The sequence below is a fragment of the Hippoglossus hippoglossus genome, chromosome 7, assembly GCF_009819705.1.
Source record: "Hippoglossus hippoglossus isolate fHipHip1 chromosome 7, fHipHip1.pri, whole genome shotgun sequence".
Classification (NCBI taxonomy): domain Eukaryota; kingdom Metazoa; phylum Chordata; class Actinopteri; order Pleuronectiformes; family Pleuronectidae; genus Hippoglossus; species Hippoglossus hippoglossus.
Genome location: NC_047157.1, coordinates 4,147,421 through 4,160,621, shown reverse-complemented (window position 1 = coordinate 4,160,621; position 13,201 = coordinate 4,147,421). Strand labels below are relative to the sequence as shown.

Here is a 13,201-nt window from a genome sequence, read left to right as displayed (position 1 = left end):
ACCTGTTTCCCACCAGAAACAATTAAGACGCTCCCAATCTGTCTAGTGCTTATTGCTTTGTGCCATCTGACCAACCTGCTATCACAACTTGGGTACCAGGGTATCTCCCATGGCAATGCTCTCTCCATCTGTTTGTCACACCGACATCAGAGGCAGGTGTTTACTGGAACAGTTTGTCAGAGGTGAGCTGTCTCACACACCTGTTTCACTGCGGACTGGCACAAGGAGACAAACTTGTGTTTGGGGCTGAAAAGAAAAAAGAGATAAGACACAGATGATGTGACTGCTCTATTAGAAGCTCTGCGGTCTAATACTGAGATGTCACATTTCAGTTATTTCACAGATCGGAGTAAAGTACAAGGAAAGTCATACAAACAAATATAGGATGGGTGGAAATGGGACACCCCTGATAAGCTCAACAGTCCAGACTCTGCTTGTATTAATACATTTACTACCACAAAATACCTAAAACCCCAAATCATGCAACTAAATGGTCGCAAAATACCTTTCTAATCATCATCCAACTGTAATTCATACTGCTTATCTGTTTGAGGGTTGCAGGGGAGCTGGAGCTGACATTGGGCGAGAGGCGGGGTACCTGGACAGGTCGTCACCATATCACAAGGCCAACAACTCTTCATGCTCACATTCACACCTACGGTTAATTTAAAGTAAACAACTAACTGTAGTTGCATGTTTTTGGACTGTAGTAAGAAGCAGGACTAGCTGGAGAAAACCCAGTGGGGAGTAACTACCAAAAATTGTTTTAAAGTTTAAAGGTTCAGTGTGTAGGATTTAGTGTCATCTAGTGGTGACGTTGCAGATTGCAAACAACTGAATCATCATCTTCCCCCTGCAAGCGTGAAGGCAAACCTTTTGTGGCCTTCAGTTACTGTAAGCCAGTGTTTGTCCCTCTTCTGTAGAAAGATGGCGGTACAACTTGGCAGCCTCTGTGGAAGAAGACCTGCTGCCTATGTAAATATATAGGGCTCATTCTCATGTAACAAAATTCAACAATTCTCAATTTCAGGTGGATATACACTCATAAAACCATAACTATTTAGATTATATGCAATTTCTAAATCCTACACACCGGACCTTTAAGAACTTATCAGTATGATGCCAAGGATTTGAATTCTCTCTATGGCCCGAGGTTCCACAATATATCAATTTCAACTGAAATGAAAAACAATGAAGGTTGTCTAGCTTATGTTTAAGATGATATGATACGAAACACATTAAATGAGAAGAGACTAAACAAAATGAAAAATAATAATGAACATGAGCATCATCATACTCAAAGACAAATGTCCTAGAAAAATAAACACTATGAATAAAGTAAATATTTTATATCAAGTGTATTTGTACTATGTGGTGGATCATGATCGTGGTGGCTACTGATCATGGACTATGATTAATTTACAAAAAGACCGCTTGATATACAATAAGCGTACTCACATATTCTACCATTACTGGCAAAAACTTCTCCAATTCAATTGTCATTGCTGCTCAGATCCTCCTCAGTTTCTTTTATCAAACATAAAGACTTTAAATCACAAGTTTTATGCACATCTGCTGTGATCCCGAGTCAACGCTTCAGACCTTTTGTTCTACACAGACAAAGCGCAGGACTTATTGTGTAACCCGTGGATAGACTGCCACCTAGTGGTCAAAACATTAACAGCGCCACAAATCGTGAATGTGATAAAACTGTGGACTTTTAAAATAAATAATCCCAAATATTCTTGTAAAAATGATAGAAACGTGTTTAATCCACATGTCAGTCGTGTTATTATACTCTCTATGTGTGTCTACGCCTCTGTGATGATGGTTCCTGCTGTGAAACCACATAGGAACCATCATCTGTTGCTTGTTTCCTCAGGTGGAGCCGGACGAGTCGGCGGAGGAGCAAATCAAAATGGCGAGCCAAGAGGAGTCAGTGAGGGAGTTCGTCGCTGTGACCGATGTGGACGAGGAGAGGGCCCGCTTTTTCCTGGAGTCCGCCGGCTGGAACCTGCAGGTACGTCCTCTCGGTGCTTTTCAGCCGAGTTGCGGTGCAGCGTTCTGCGGCCAGTCCCGAGGAAACGGCGGCAACATGTCATGTGTCAGACGGATAGCTCGCCGGCTAACGCTAGCCCTTGTTGCCGGTAATTTGTGCAAGTCACCCTTTGACAATGGCCCGGCCGCTTTCTGTCACCAACAACACGGCTGCTGTGCTGCTCGTCAGCCGACACGGTCTTAGTTTCAAGAAGTCCCTTCCCTGTCGTCTCACTTAACATTATCTGCCGTTAAGTGTGGCTGACGCTAGACTGCGTCCGTTGAGCCGTGCTAGCTAGCGTTAGCCTGGGTTAATGTTGGTTTAACCTAGCTAACAACTCCGGTTAGCTACTAATGCTGTTGAAGTGAGTGTCTGTGGGCAGGAAAATGAAGTCGGACACTTAACCACTCGTATTGTTATTATACTGTGAGTGAGATACATAGAGAATGAAACCTAACGACTGTTGTGATTCAGTTTCTCTGCGGTTAGAAAGAGAAAGTACACGAATCAGCTGCGGTGCCATGTTGTAAACATCAGTCCTGTAGAGAACAGACAGGACATACAGTTACTGAGGTGATCACACATGTCACTTGTTAGACAGGCGGTGAGGTGTCAGGATGAAGATGCTGTTAGGTGCGTTTGAGCTGGACCTGCTCAGACTGCGGCTGCACGGGAGGACTAAACAAATCTTCTTCCCTTAGCGTCAGTGAGTCGAAAACACATCTCATCTAAATCAGTGTCTTGTTTCATGAAAACATATGAGGGAAAAGTCAGTGATATGTGTCAGAGGAACCCTGTTAGAGAGAGAACATGTTTATTTCTTTCTGTTTCATTGGGAACCAAAGACTTGACAGTAAAAATACATCAAAACCTGTATTACTCATTTCTCACTTTGTGTTTTGATGTATGCCTCTTAAGTCCTGGCCCCATTAATTAATATTAATCTAAAAGATTACACATACATGTACTTTCATTAAAACCTCCACTAATCCTTTTTTCTTGTATAGTTTGTTTATGTCCTTAACAAGTTCTTGTATGTATGTTCTGATTTATGATTAAAAACAAAAGTCCGAAATAATACAATTTAAAGGATGAACATACAACCTATAAGATCACAACTTATTTTGCACCAACAAAAGCTTTTTAAAGCTGAAAATGAAAACTGTAGTAAAAAAACTACCAGAACAACATTGAATACATCTCTACGTCTTTGGAGAGAAACAAATGGCTGATAATGCATTTGAATTTCTTAGAATAAAAACATAAGAGTTTTCCAGGTGCTGCAGCTGGAGGAGAATAACGGCTCTTCTAACCAGCATGCACTGTGTTAAGATCAGTGTGCATCATGTTAAGTCAGCACTGAGCAGAGCCACTTTAAGTGGAATGCATCTGTTGACTTGTTACCTTTGCCTCTTTACAGCTTGCACTCGCCAGTTTCTTTGAGGACGGAGCTGATGACGACATAGTGACACTCCCTCAACCTGAGGGAGGCTCCTCGGTCTCCCGGTCTGCAGGTCCAAGGTGTGTTTGTATTGTCTTTTATTAATTCTCTGCCACTGTATCCACATCAGTACAAAGACTTGGCTCACTCCTCATCGTCTGTATAATTTAACGACATTCAATTAAATGCATGAACCCGGTGTATTTCTTTAATATCAGCTCGCAGCCCAGAGTGACGTCCTTCAGAGATCTGATGCATGAGGCAGAGGAGGAGAGTGACGAGGAAGAAGGTCAAAGGTGAGTTAAATTTCCTGCATCGTCTGTTTGTTTATCAGTAGTCTTCACTTAACAGTGACAGTACATGATAAAGCACTAAGTCAAGACTTTTTTCTGCCATGATTGATTTGATCGCCATACGAAAGATATTTGCCCTTCCTCCACAAGAAACTCACAAATCATGGTATTAGAAATGTTATAGAAAAACATTCATGGCCCTGGTAGAGATTGAGTGTCAACCTCTGAGTGAATCAGGGATTGATATAGACGCAGGGACAAATATATAAATAAAATGACTGCTCGTGTGTGTAGTAACAGTAGCTCTCGTTGGGACAAAGTTCTAGGTTTTACGAAGCGTTCTGTCTGTGCTCTACATCCACAGTGTTTGTATGGTAGAAAGTCTCACTCAGTGGGTGTTAGTCCAGAATGCACCAAACTATTTTAGGTTTCACCTCATTCATTGTGGACAGGTTGTTCACAGTTTTTCTGCGGCATCAGCATATTGTCCTGCTGGAGCAGTGCAGCGGACTGGCTGTTAAGGGACTGTGTGATGTTGATAATGGAATTTTTGTCCATTTACATTGCAGTCCCTGAGCAAGCTGAACTAATAAACATTAATTGTTTTATTTAGAATCAATTATACATAATTTATATTAGGGCAGCATGATATATGGAAAAGTTATCTTCTCATGATGTCAACATGCGTGATATGCATAATGCAAAAGACAGCTTGAACTGCGATAAATGGTGTTGCCTTCACACTCTGTATGTCAATATATTTGGCCAATCAGATGGAGCCCTGCTGCCTTAGATAATAAATGAAAGATATTGAGATCATTGACAGGTTTTCGTCAGCTGCTCTCTCTCTCTATATATCTCTATCTCTCTCTGTCGCTAAGACTATGCTGACGTCTCTGACTCGCTACAGTTCGCACCTCAATTGTATTTCTTTGTCATAAAGGTTTGATGATGATAATCTTGTTGAATCATGGTATTTGTGACATGGTATATTACTCTCAAATATCAGTATTGGCATCAGCCCCAAGTATCCATATCGGTCTTGCTCGAGTCACACAGGCATGAAAACCTGCAGCACTATGCATTACACATAGATCTATCTAACTATTTTACTTATTTGACTTAGTTGATCATTCATTTTACTTTCCTTAATCTGTACTCTGTTACGTGTTCTGTGGAAGAATTCCCTTCTGTCTTGATTCACCCTCCTATGTCCCCCTCCAGGTTTTTTGCAGGGGGATCAGAGCGCAGTGGGCAGCAGATCGTTGGACCTCCCAAGAAGAAGAGTTCCAATGAGGTGGTGGAGGATCTTTTCAAAGGAGCCAGAGAACATGGAGCTGTGCCTCTGGACCGGAGTGGGAGAGGTCCAGGAGAGACCAGTAAAGCCAAGGTAAGAGAAAGCTCATCAGAGCAATCTCTTAATAGCAGATGAAGTTTATGTATATTTTGATTTGGTTTGGGCAATTTTATGACCGTCTTTTTTATTTATAATTCTCCTTCCTCTTGGTGATCCAATCCCATTGACTCATATTGTGTTTTTATTATCACCTCTCATCACCCAGGCCTTTTTGGGGGGAGGTTACAGGCTAGGAGCAGCTCCTGAGGAGGAGTCCGCCTATGTGTCTGGAGAGAGACGCGGCGTCGGCGCTGGCGGCGGCGGCGGCGGCAACCAGCAGGATGTGAGTGTACATCCTGATGGACTTTTTTCAGTGATTGTTTTGTATCAAGTACCTTTGGCACTATGAGACACCATAGTTAGGGTCAGGCACCAGTTCTTACATGGAGGTTACCTACTGGACCGAATAACAATGCTGATGGTTCTGGGAGCACATAACGTTAGCCTACTGGTTAGCTAGTAGCTACCTCTAACTCGAGTTGACACAACAAAATTATTAAAGCTAAATGTTCAAAGGTGTGGCTGTGTTTCATGAGAAATGATTCCGACACCAGGGACATGCAGCAAATGTTTGAAAACAATTCCGTTTAAAGGGAGGAACACGACAAAGTTAATGGGGCACCTAGTGATGCATTTGAAAGCAGAGGGATGCTCCGTGTTTGACTGCTTGTGTGACCCCGTTCCAAGCGTACATGTGACCAAATATTTGTCTAAACATTTTCCTTGATTAGTTCCAGAATTTATGAGACACTATTTTAACACATTGAATAACAGCCCAACATTTTGTGCGCACTCTCTGCTACACAAAAGACGAGTGTTAAGTGACCAGAACAAACCGGATTCATGATGCAACACCATTGATTCATAACTAAGTAATTATGATTGTCTGTGTGAAGAGCAACAGAGACGAGCAGACACTCACACACACACAATCCTAGAGGAAACGCGGGAATACTAACCTAATACAATACAAAGCTAAAAGCTCATGTAAATCATAACCATCCTGTTTACTGAGCTGGTAACGTATATCCTGTGCCAAATGTTTAAAATGTAACCAAGGGCAAATTTTGGTCCCTTCAATTCATTGTTTTGATTGTCTGTGGTTTGTTTTATTTATTTTGGATATTTTAATATTTTTTACTCTAATTCAATCGTCTGACTGAATATTCTATTTTAAATGGTTTCACAATAATGACAATATCAATCAATCAAATTTTATTTGTATAGCCCATATTCACAAATCACAATTTGTCTCATAGGGCTTTAACAAGGTGTGACTTCCTCTGCCCTTAACACTCAACAAGAGTAAAGAAAAACTACAAAAAAAAAACCTTTTAACAGGGTAAAAAGAAGGTAGAAACCTCAGAGAGAGCCACATGTGAGGGATCCCTCTCCCAGGACGGACATAAGTGCAATAGATGCCACGTGTAAAGGAGAACATCAGAAAGATAAGAGTATTTGCAGCATTGATTTGGAATAAACACTTATAGCATAATGGAAGGTCAATGAATTATCAGATGCCAACACGATGCAGGATGCGCCATTATTATCACGATCAGCCAGCACGATACAGATTCCGCCATACAGGATCCACCATTCCGATCACGATCTCTGATACGCGATCCACCATCATAATCCACGATGTGGCCGCAGTCGCGGCCCTGGATCTGCAGACGATAAGGCAAAGGGACTCCGGGGAAGAAGTCAAGTCAGTAACATGTATTGATGAGATATTAATTTCTTTGACGTGATAAGGATTGAGAAGAGGAAGGAGAAGCTGGGAAGAGAAGCTCCGTGTGTCATGTGTCCCCCGACCTTCTAGACCTATAGCAGCATAACTAAGAGCAGGTCAAAGACAAGCCTGGACCGGCTCTAACTATAAGCTTTATCGTAAAGGAAGGTTTTAAGCCTCCTCTTAAACGTACAGGAGAGGAGCTTGATAGCTGAAAGCTCTGGCTCCTACTCTACTTTTAGAGACTTTAGGGACGACAAGTAAGCCTGAATTCTGGGAGCGCAGTGCTCTAGTGGGTTGATATGGTACTATCAGCTCTTTGAGGTATAATGGTGCCATATTATTAAGGGCCTTGAAGGTGAGGAGGAGAATTTTAAATTCTATTCTAGATTTAACCGGAAGCCAGTGTAGTGAAAAATTGTTACAGGCCTACCTTAATATTTCTAATAATACATCAAGTTAGAGGTTTCCTTGTTCAGTTTACAGGTTTAGTTTGGCACCTGACATGTCTCCAGTAAGGTGTTAAAAATGTCTGAACAATGGAGACAGCTGATCAGCACAGTGCTTCAGGGTGGATGGGGAGACAGAGTCAGGTCCGGCTGCTTTGCGGGGCTTCCCTCTCCTGAAGAGCTTGTTAATGTCCCTCTTTGGTGCTTTTTTGAAGAAAATAAATATCGGTTTAGCATCGGTATCCGGAAAACCCAAACGACACGCAACCTTATTTTTGACTTAGTCGTACAGCACATCTTACAAACTACCTTTGAGACACGATAAACCTACCTGTGGCCTCCTCTCTCTTTTACATGTGATTTAAGGACTCTTAAATCTTTACAGTATCTCTTAAATTGTCATGTGTCTCATTCTCTTCTGGGGCATTTGAGTTCAAGGAACAGGTCAAGCTTAAATGGGTTTGCTCTGGAACATCACATGAGCAGAGTCACAAACTCAGAAATAGTTTAAACCTTGTATGGGGACATATACACATTTTGTTCTTCAATTTGAAATGAAATAATGGATACTACTTTCAGTACAGTAACAGTAGGTTTTGTTTCACTGTTGAAATAACTGCGTGGGAGATCTTTTTCTCTTGCACGGTCACGTCTTCACTCCTTGTATCGACAGACGACAAACAGCTGCTCATGAAACATTTAGTAGCCACGTGTTCAATTTGAAATTGGTCTGTCAAAATGAAATGTGACATTTTGAAGAAGCAGCTGTGCTCACTAGAAACTAGAAAATAACAACCAGATTGTTCGACTGAGGGGGAAAAGTTGTGTGGATCAGCAGAATACGTTTGCATGGTTGAAAAGAAAGTCTTTCTGACCTCAAAAATAATTTACTAGATACAAACTGTTACTGACAATATATGGTCTGAAGGCCATCTGTTTCCCACCTCTGCTTCACAGTGAAGGTGACGCTAAATAAATCTAAAGGTCTAATGATTCTTAGTTACAAAGACTTTGATTCAGTTTGTGGTTTTTAAATTTCAATAGCTATTTACAGACTGGGCTAAAACTTAAGAGAAACCAAATTCTTTTTCTATAATAATTCATTACATGTTCACAATCAGGTGGGCAAGCACATTAAATAAGCAACAATTAAGATTAGTGTTAATAGTTGGTTACTTTATCACACTGGCTTGCTACCTCATAAGCCCTGGAATTAAGTGTGTGTGTGTGTGTGTGTTTTAGGTACATGTGGTGCTCAAACTGTGGAAGACAGGTTTCAGTCTGGATAATGGAGAACTCAGAAACTACAGCGATCCTGGAAATTCCAACTTCCTCGAGGCAATCAGAAGGGGGTGAGAACACCCTGCCAACTTCATCTAGGTTACACATATGGTCATCATAGGCCTTAGAAAACACCCTGTCTTTAATGTTATATTTGTGTGCGCGCATGTCTTTCTGTAGTTATGAGGGCCAATTTTGGTTCAATACCATCATTGTGAGGACATTGTGGCTGGTCCTCACAAATTCAAAGGGTTGTTTGAGGGTTAAGACTTGGTTTTAGGGTTAGGGTTAAGCAATTATTTGCGATGGTTAGGGTATGGGGCTAGTAAATGCATTATGTCAATGAGTGTCCTCACAACTATATTTGACCACGAGACACCATTGTCTGCTTGAACAGCACACATTAGCAACACTGACAGCATTCAGCCCCTGTTACTGTTGGTTGTCACCCTGCAGAGAGATCCCCCTGGAGTTGAGGCAGCGGTCTCGAGGGGGCCAGGTCAACCTGGACATGGAGGACCACAGGGATGAGGACTTCAGCAAACCCAAGTTGGCTTTTAGGGCCTTTGGAGGTGAAGGACAGAAGTTGGGAAGGTGAGATTGATGAGTCTTGTTTTTCTATTTAACATGGTTTGTGAATCTTTACAGTTCCAAAAAGCAGCAGCTGAGTTCAGTGTAAGTAAAGGTTGGTAAATCAGTCTTACTCGACATGGGAATGAATCATCCTAATTCTAGGTCTTGAATGTCAGACGACATTGTTATTTTTACTCCAAACTCTTGGAGCACATTCAGCTCTCAATCAGAGTTGTCTGTCCTGTCTAAAAATATATCAGCACACATAAAACAGCAATACATTTCAAATAGTACATGTGCTTTACGTTCTACACTTTTTTGTATCGAGTGAATACAAATCTAATATCCACTTTGTGCAGCTTCTTTCACTTTTAGCAAAGGGATCATATTTTATAGAATTAGATGCCAACTTAGAATTAATAAAGTAAAGAATACTAAGCTGCTTTTTCCTGCTTACAGCATAGTGCATGGTTCATCTTTGAGAGCAGCTCAGGACAAATCACTTGTGAGCTCAAAGCAGGAATACATCATGAAAACCCTTTTAAAACCACTGAAAGCAGTTCTTGGCCTTACACAGGATTCAAATGTCTTCTTACAAAGTCTTTAAGTTCATATTTGTTTGTATAAAGAAATTAATGTTAAAGCTATTGTCTACAGTTGGTAAGTTCATATTTCTTTGTGCCTGCTGTAGACGATGGCATTCATTTTATTTCCGTATGTCATTGTGGGATATTGGAAGCCCACTAGTGAAAAAGGATTATGTCATGTAAACTAAAAATGAGATTGTTTTGACAGTAGATTGTGCAGCAGGAGGCTGTTAAGTCTTTTTTTAGGAATTTGTATATTTGTACTGCTGGGACTGAAAATAAATGTTATTCTGCAAAAAACTGTCCATCAAAAACAACATATCTCTATATGTGATTATTTTGTTAAAGGCTTAAGTGTTTCTTTATAAAAAAAAAAAATGTAGTTACCAAGTACACAAGATACAAATGATCAGTTGAGAGAACTCATATTAAAAAAACAACATTCCAACATAAAACAAATGTTAAAATATTACAACTGACAAACTGAGATGATTGTCCTGGGTAAATATGATCCATCATGACCACGACTGGACAAAATATTAAGTGTGATCTTCTCCCCCCCTGTAGTGCCACCCCAGAGTTGGTTACAGCTCCGGCCTCAGCCCAGCAGGACCAGGCTGCCAACGAGGTCCAAGCCAGCACCTCAGTGGCCCTCGACCCCTCCCAGCCCGTCACCAACATTCAGATCCGACTGGCTGATGGTGGCAGGCTGGTCCAAAAGTTCAACCATACCCACAGGTGACTGTGACAGAGACTTGTGTTCCTGCATGTTTACTGTGCCATTTCAAACAGCTGAAAATTACATCTCTGCCGGGTGTTTCCCCCTTTTTCAACCCAAAATGCATCATTGGCTCTGTTCCTGATAAAACACCACGAGCAGCAACTAATGGCAGAGAAATTAACCTATGCTTGTGTCATTGTAGCAGCTGCTTACAAACACCAAAGATCAAAGGAAAAGTGTATAAATCAGTAAATCATACTGTACTATAGCCTAACAGTACATGTCGCTGTTTCCAGCCATGTCCAGCTCTCTCACTTATCATTCATGAAATATTAATTTGGTCAAGATGCAAGCAGAATTACCATTGGTCAGTTACTATTTGCTTTAATAACTAATTTCTTTCTTGCTCAGTAATCTGACAACATACAGTTATGTGGATGACAAAACCTGACGCAGTTGTTTTTTATTAGTTGAAGTTTGAGTTTGGTTCAGATCTGTTCTCTTCAGCAAAATCAAGTGCGCTCCTCTAATAATTGCCTCCTTTGTTTTGTCAGTGTCCTGTGGAAATTAGTCTTTTGTAATAAAATAATCAACGTACTCTCTTTCACTGTCTTCACAAGGTGCAGTTGCACTTTGGTATTGACAGAGATCGCTTCTCTCCAGAGCAAACTGACTTTGTGCATGAATAGATCCTCTGGAGTGTTAAGGTGAAGGGTGGTGCAGCAGACAGAGACAGGACGTAATGTGTGTATGGCACCACTTTTTATCCTGAGATATTTGAATATATATCAATATATCTACATACATTTTTTATTTTTATGCCAAAAAGTAGATTATACACAATTTGAGCACACACCTCCATATGTTAGAGTTTACGTTCTTAGAGGGGATGGGGTTCATTTTACAGTGGAAGAATGATACAAAAAACACACAGATTTGCAAGCTCTGTATCAGGTACAATAAAAATGATTGATTACCTTACCGATTGTAAGGAGTCCGAGTTGCTGTTGTAGTAACAAAATGTTCTTTGAAGATCTGAACTGTAGCTATGGAATAAGAACCCTGCATAACGTATCGTTGTGTCCCTCAGGGTGTCTGACCTGCGCGAGTTTTTGGTCGCGGCCCGGCCTACCATGGCCGCCAGAGAGTTTGTTCTCATGACCACCTTCCCCAACAAGGAGCTGACGGACGAGAGCGAGACACTGCAGCAGGCCAACCTCCTCAACGCTGTCATCGTTCAGCTGCTAAAGTGAAGTGCCGAGTGTAAGGTCAATCCCTGCTGGTGCGGCAGAGTAGTGCAGCCACGTGAAACCTGCTGCCCCTTCTGAGGGAGGAGAAAACATGGACTTATATATGGACTTCTAATTTCTGAGTTTTGTTTTCTAAAGTCAAATGTAACATTCTGCTCCCCCTCCCCACCACCACCACCACTCTCACCCTCCACCCTTGCGTGGTCTGTGATGGGCACTAATAAAGGGGGAAACTTAAAAACCTTCCTAAATCGAGCAGAGAACTCTCAAAGTTCTGGAAAGCTGCAGATGCTGATTGTGGTCGTGATGGGGACGTGTTCCCCTGAGAGCAGTAGATGGTCTAATCCAAAATCGCAGCAGCAGTCCAGCTTTCTGAGGAGCAGCTTGGTTGCAGAGATGGTCAATAAACCTGGCTCTTTTTTTTCATTAACTTGCTCCCCTCTTCTCCTTTTCTATTAACCTTCATTTGGCCCTTCAGCTGTGTTTACTGTCAGGTGCTGGAGCCCTCACCAGACCACCGGCAGAGTCCCAGTTCCAACCGCACAAACCAGAACCACATAAGGAATACTAGTCTTATTAAAAGTACATGTTGACAGTGTGGTTTTGTAAACGTTTCCTTTTCTCTCTGTAAACTCTGCTTGGAGAGAAAAGTAAAACGTTGTCACAAAACACTTTTTTCTTTTCCTCCAAGCTAACCAATACCAGTAGCCTTACTATCCTTTATTCACCTCCACAAACACATTTGTTCAAAATCCAGATGGAATTATTTTTTTAAGCTGCCTTTTCTCCCTCTTTTCTCTTTTCCTTTACAGATTGTAAGGTTGTCCCGGTTACACATTTTGATATTGTGTAACATCACAGCTACACATGGCTTTTTTGTCAAACAAAAGATCATATAGATTGTAAACTCTGGTTTGTAGTAGTGGATTCCTATGACACACTGACATCTTCTATGCATCCTGGGGCAACACAGAAATATGTTTGGACCTCCTGGTGTAATAAATCCATTTTATGGTTGATGTATAAAGAACTTAATCGTCTTGTGTTTTTGTTATAGTTAGAAAAATGGCATTTAGACCATTTGTGAAGTGAGAAGCATGGATTCTAGTTAGATTTTTAAGAAATGCAACTGATGCCTCCCACCCCCTCCCATCAGTCCTCTTTTCAAAGCTATGCCCCCAAAACACATGAACATGCAGTGTCCGAAAACTGCTGGAAGCCGACTTGTACGTGACTTGCAGGATAATTTTGGACTTTTGTCTCTGCCACTGGTGTATGTCTCTCCAGTTTGTGAAGACTGTGGTCATCCAGAGTTGCATGGGCAGGGTGTGCGAGGCAGGTACGCCGTAATCGGAGGTGTTTATTACGATCCTGCAAGGTCCGAAAGACAGCGCCTTTTTTCCCCCCAGAAGATTTTGTTGTTGCTATTGGGACTTGAAG

At 41.4% G+C, this 13,201-nt stretch overlaps 1 protein-coding gene across 1 annotated transcript; it reads left to right on the top strand.

Moving 5' to 3' along the window:
- Positions 1-1,882: 1,882 nt before the first annotated feature.
- Positions 1,883-12,791, top strand: nsfl1c (NSFL1 (p97) cofactor (p47)). Its single transcript, XM_034591314.1, has 9 exons — positions 1,883-2,020; positions 3,459-3,559; positions 3,698-3,775; positions 4,997-5,162; positions 5,335-5,451; positions 8,592-8,701; positions 9,087-9,224; positions 10,358-10,528; positions 11,602-12,791. The coding sequence occupies exons 1-9, from the start codon at positions 1,919-1,921 to the stop codon at positions 11,762-11,764; spliced, it is 1,146 nt and encodes a 381-aa protein (XP_034447205.1). The 5' UTR covers positions 1,883-1,918; the 3' UTR covers positions 11,765-12,791.
- The last annotated feature ends 410 nt before the right edge of the window (positions 12,792-13,201 follow it).

Coding starts and splice junctions, on each gene's coding strand:
- nsfl1c (XM_034591314.1), top strand. CDS start 1,919: ATGGCGAGCCAAGAGGAGTCAGTGAGGGAGTTCGTCGCTGTGACCGAT. Junction 3,560..3,697: donor TCCCGGTCTGCAGGTCCAAG/GTGTGTTTGTAT, acceptor CTTTAATATCAG/CTCGCAGCCCAGAGTGACGT. Junction 9,225..10,357: donor GAAGGACAGAAGTTGGGAAG/GTGAGATTGATG, acceptor CCCCCCCTGTAG/TGCCACCCCAGAGTTGGTTA.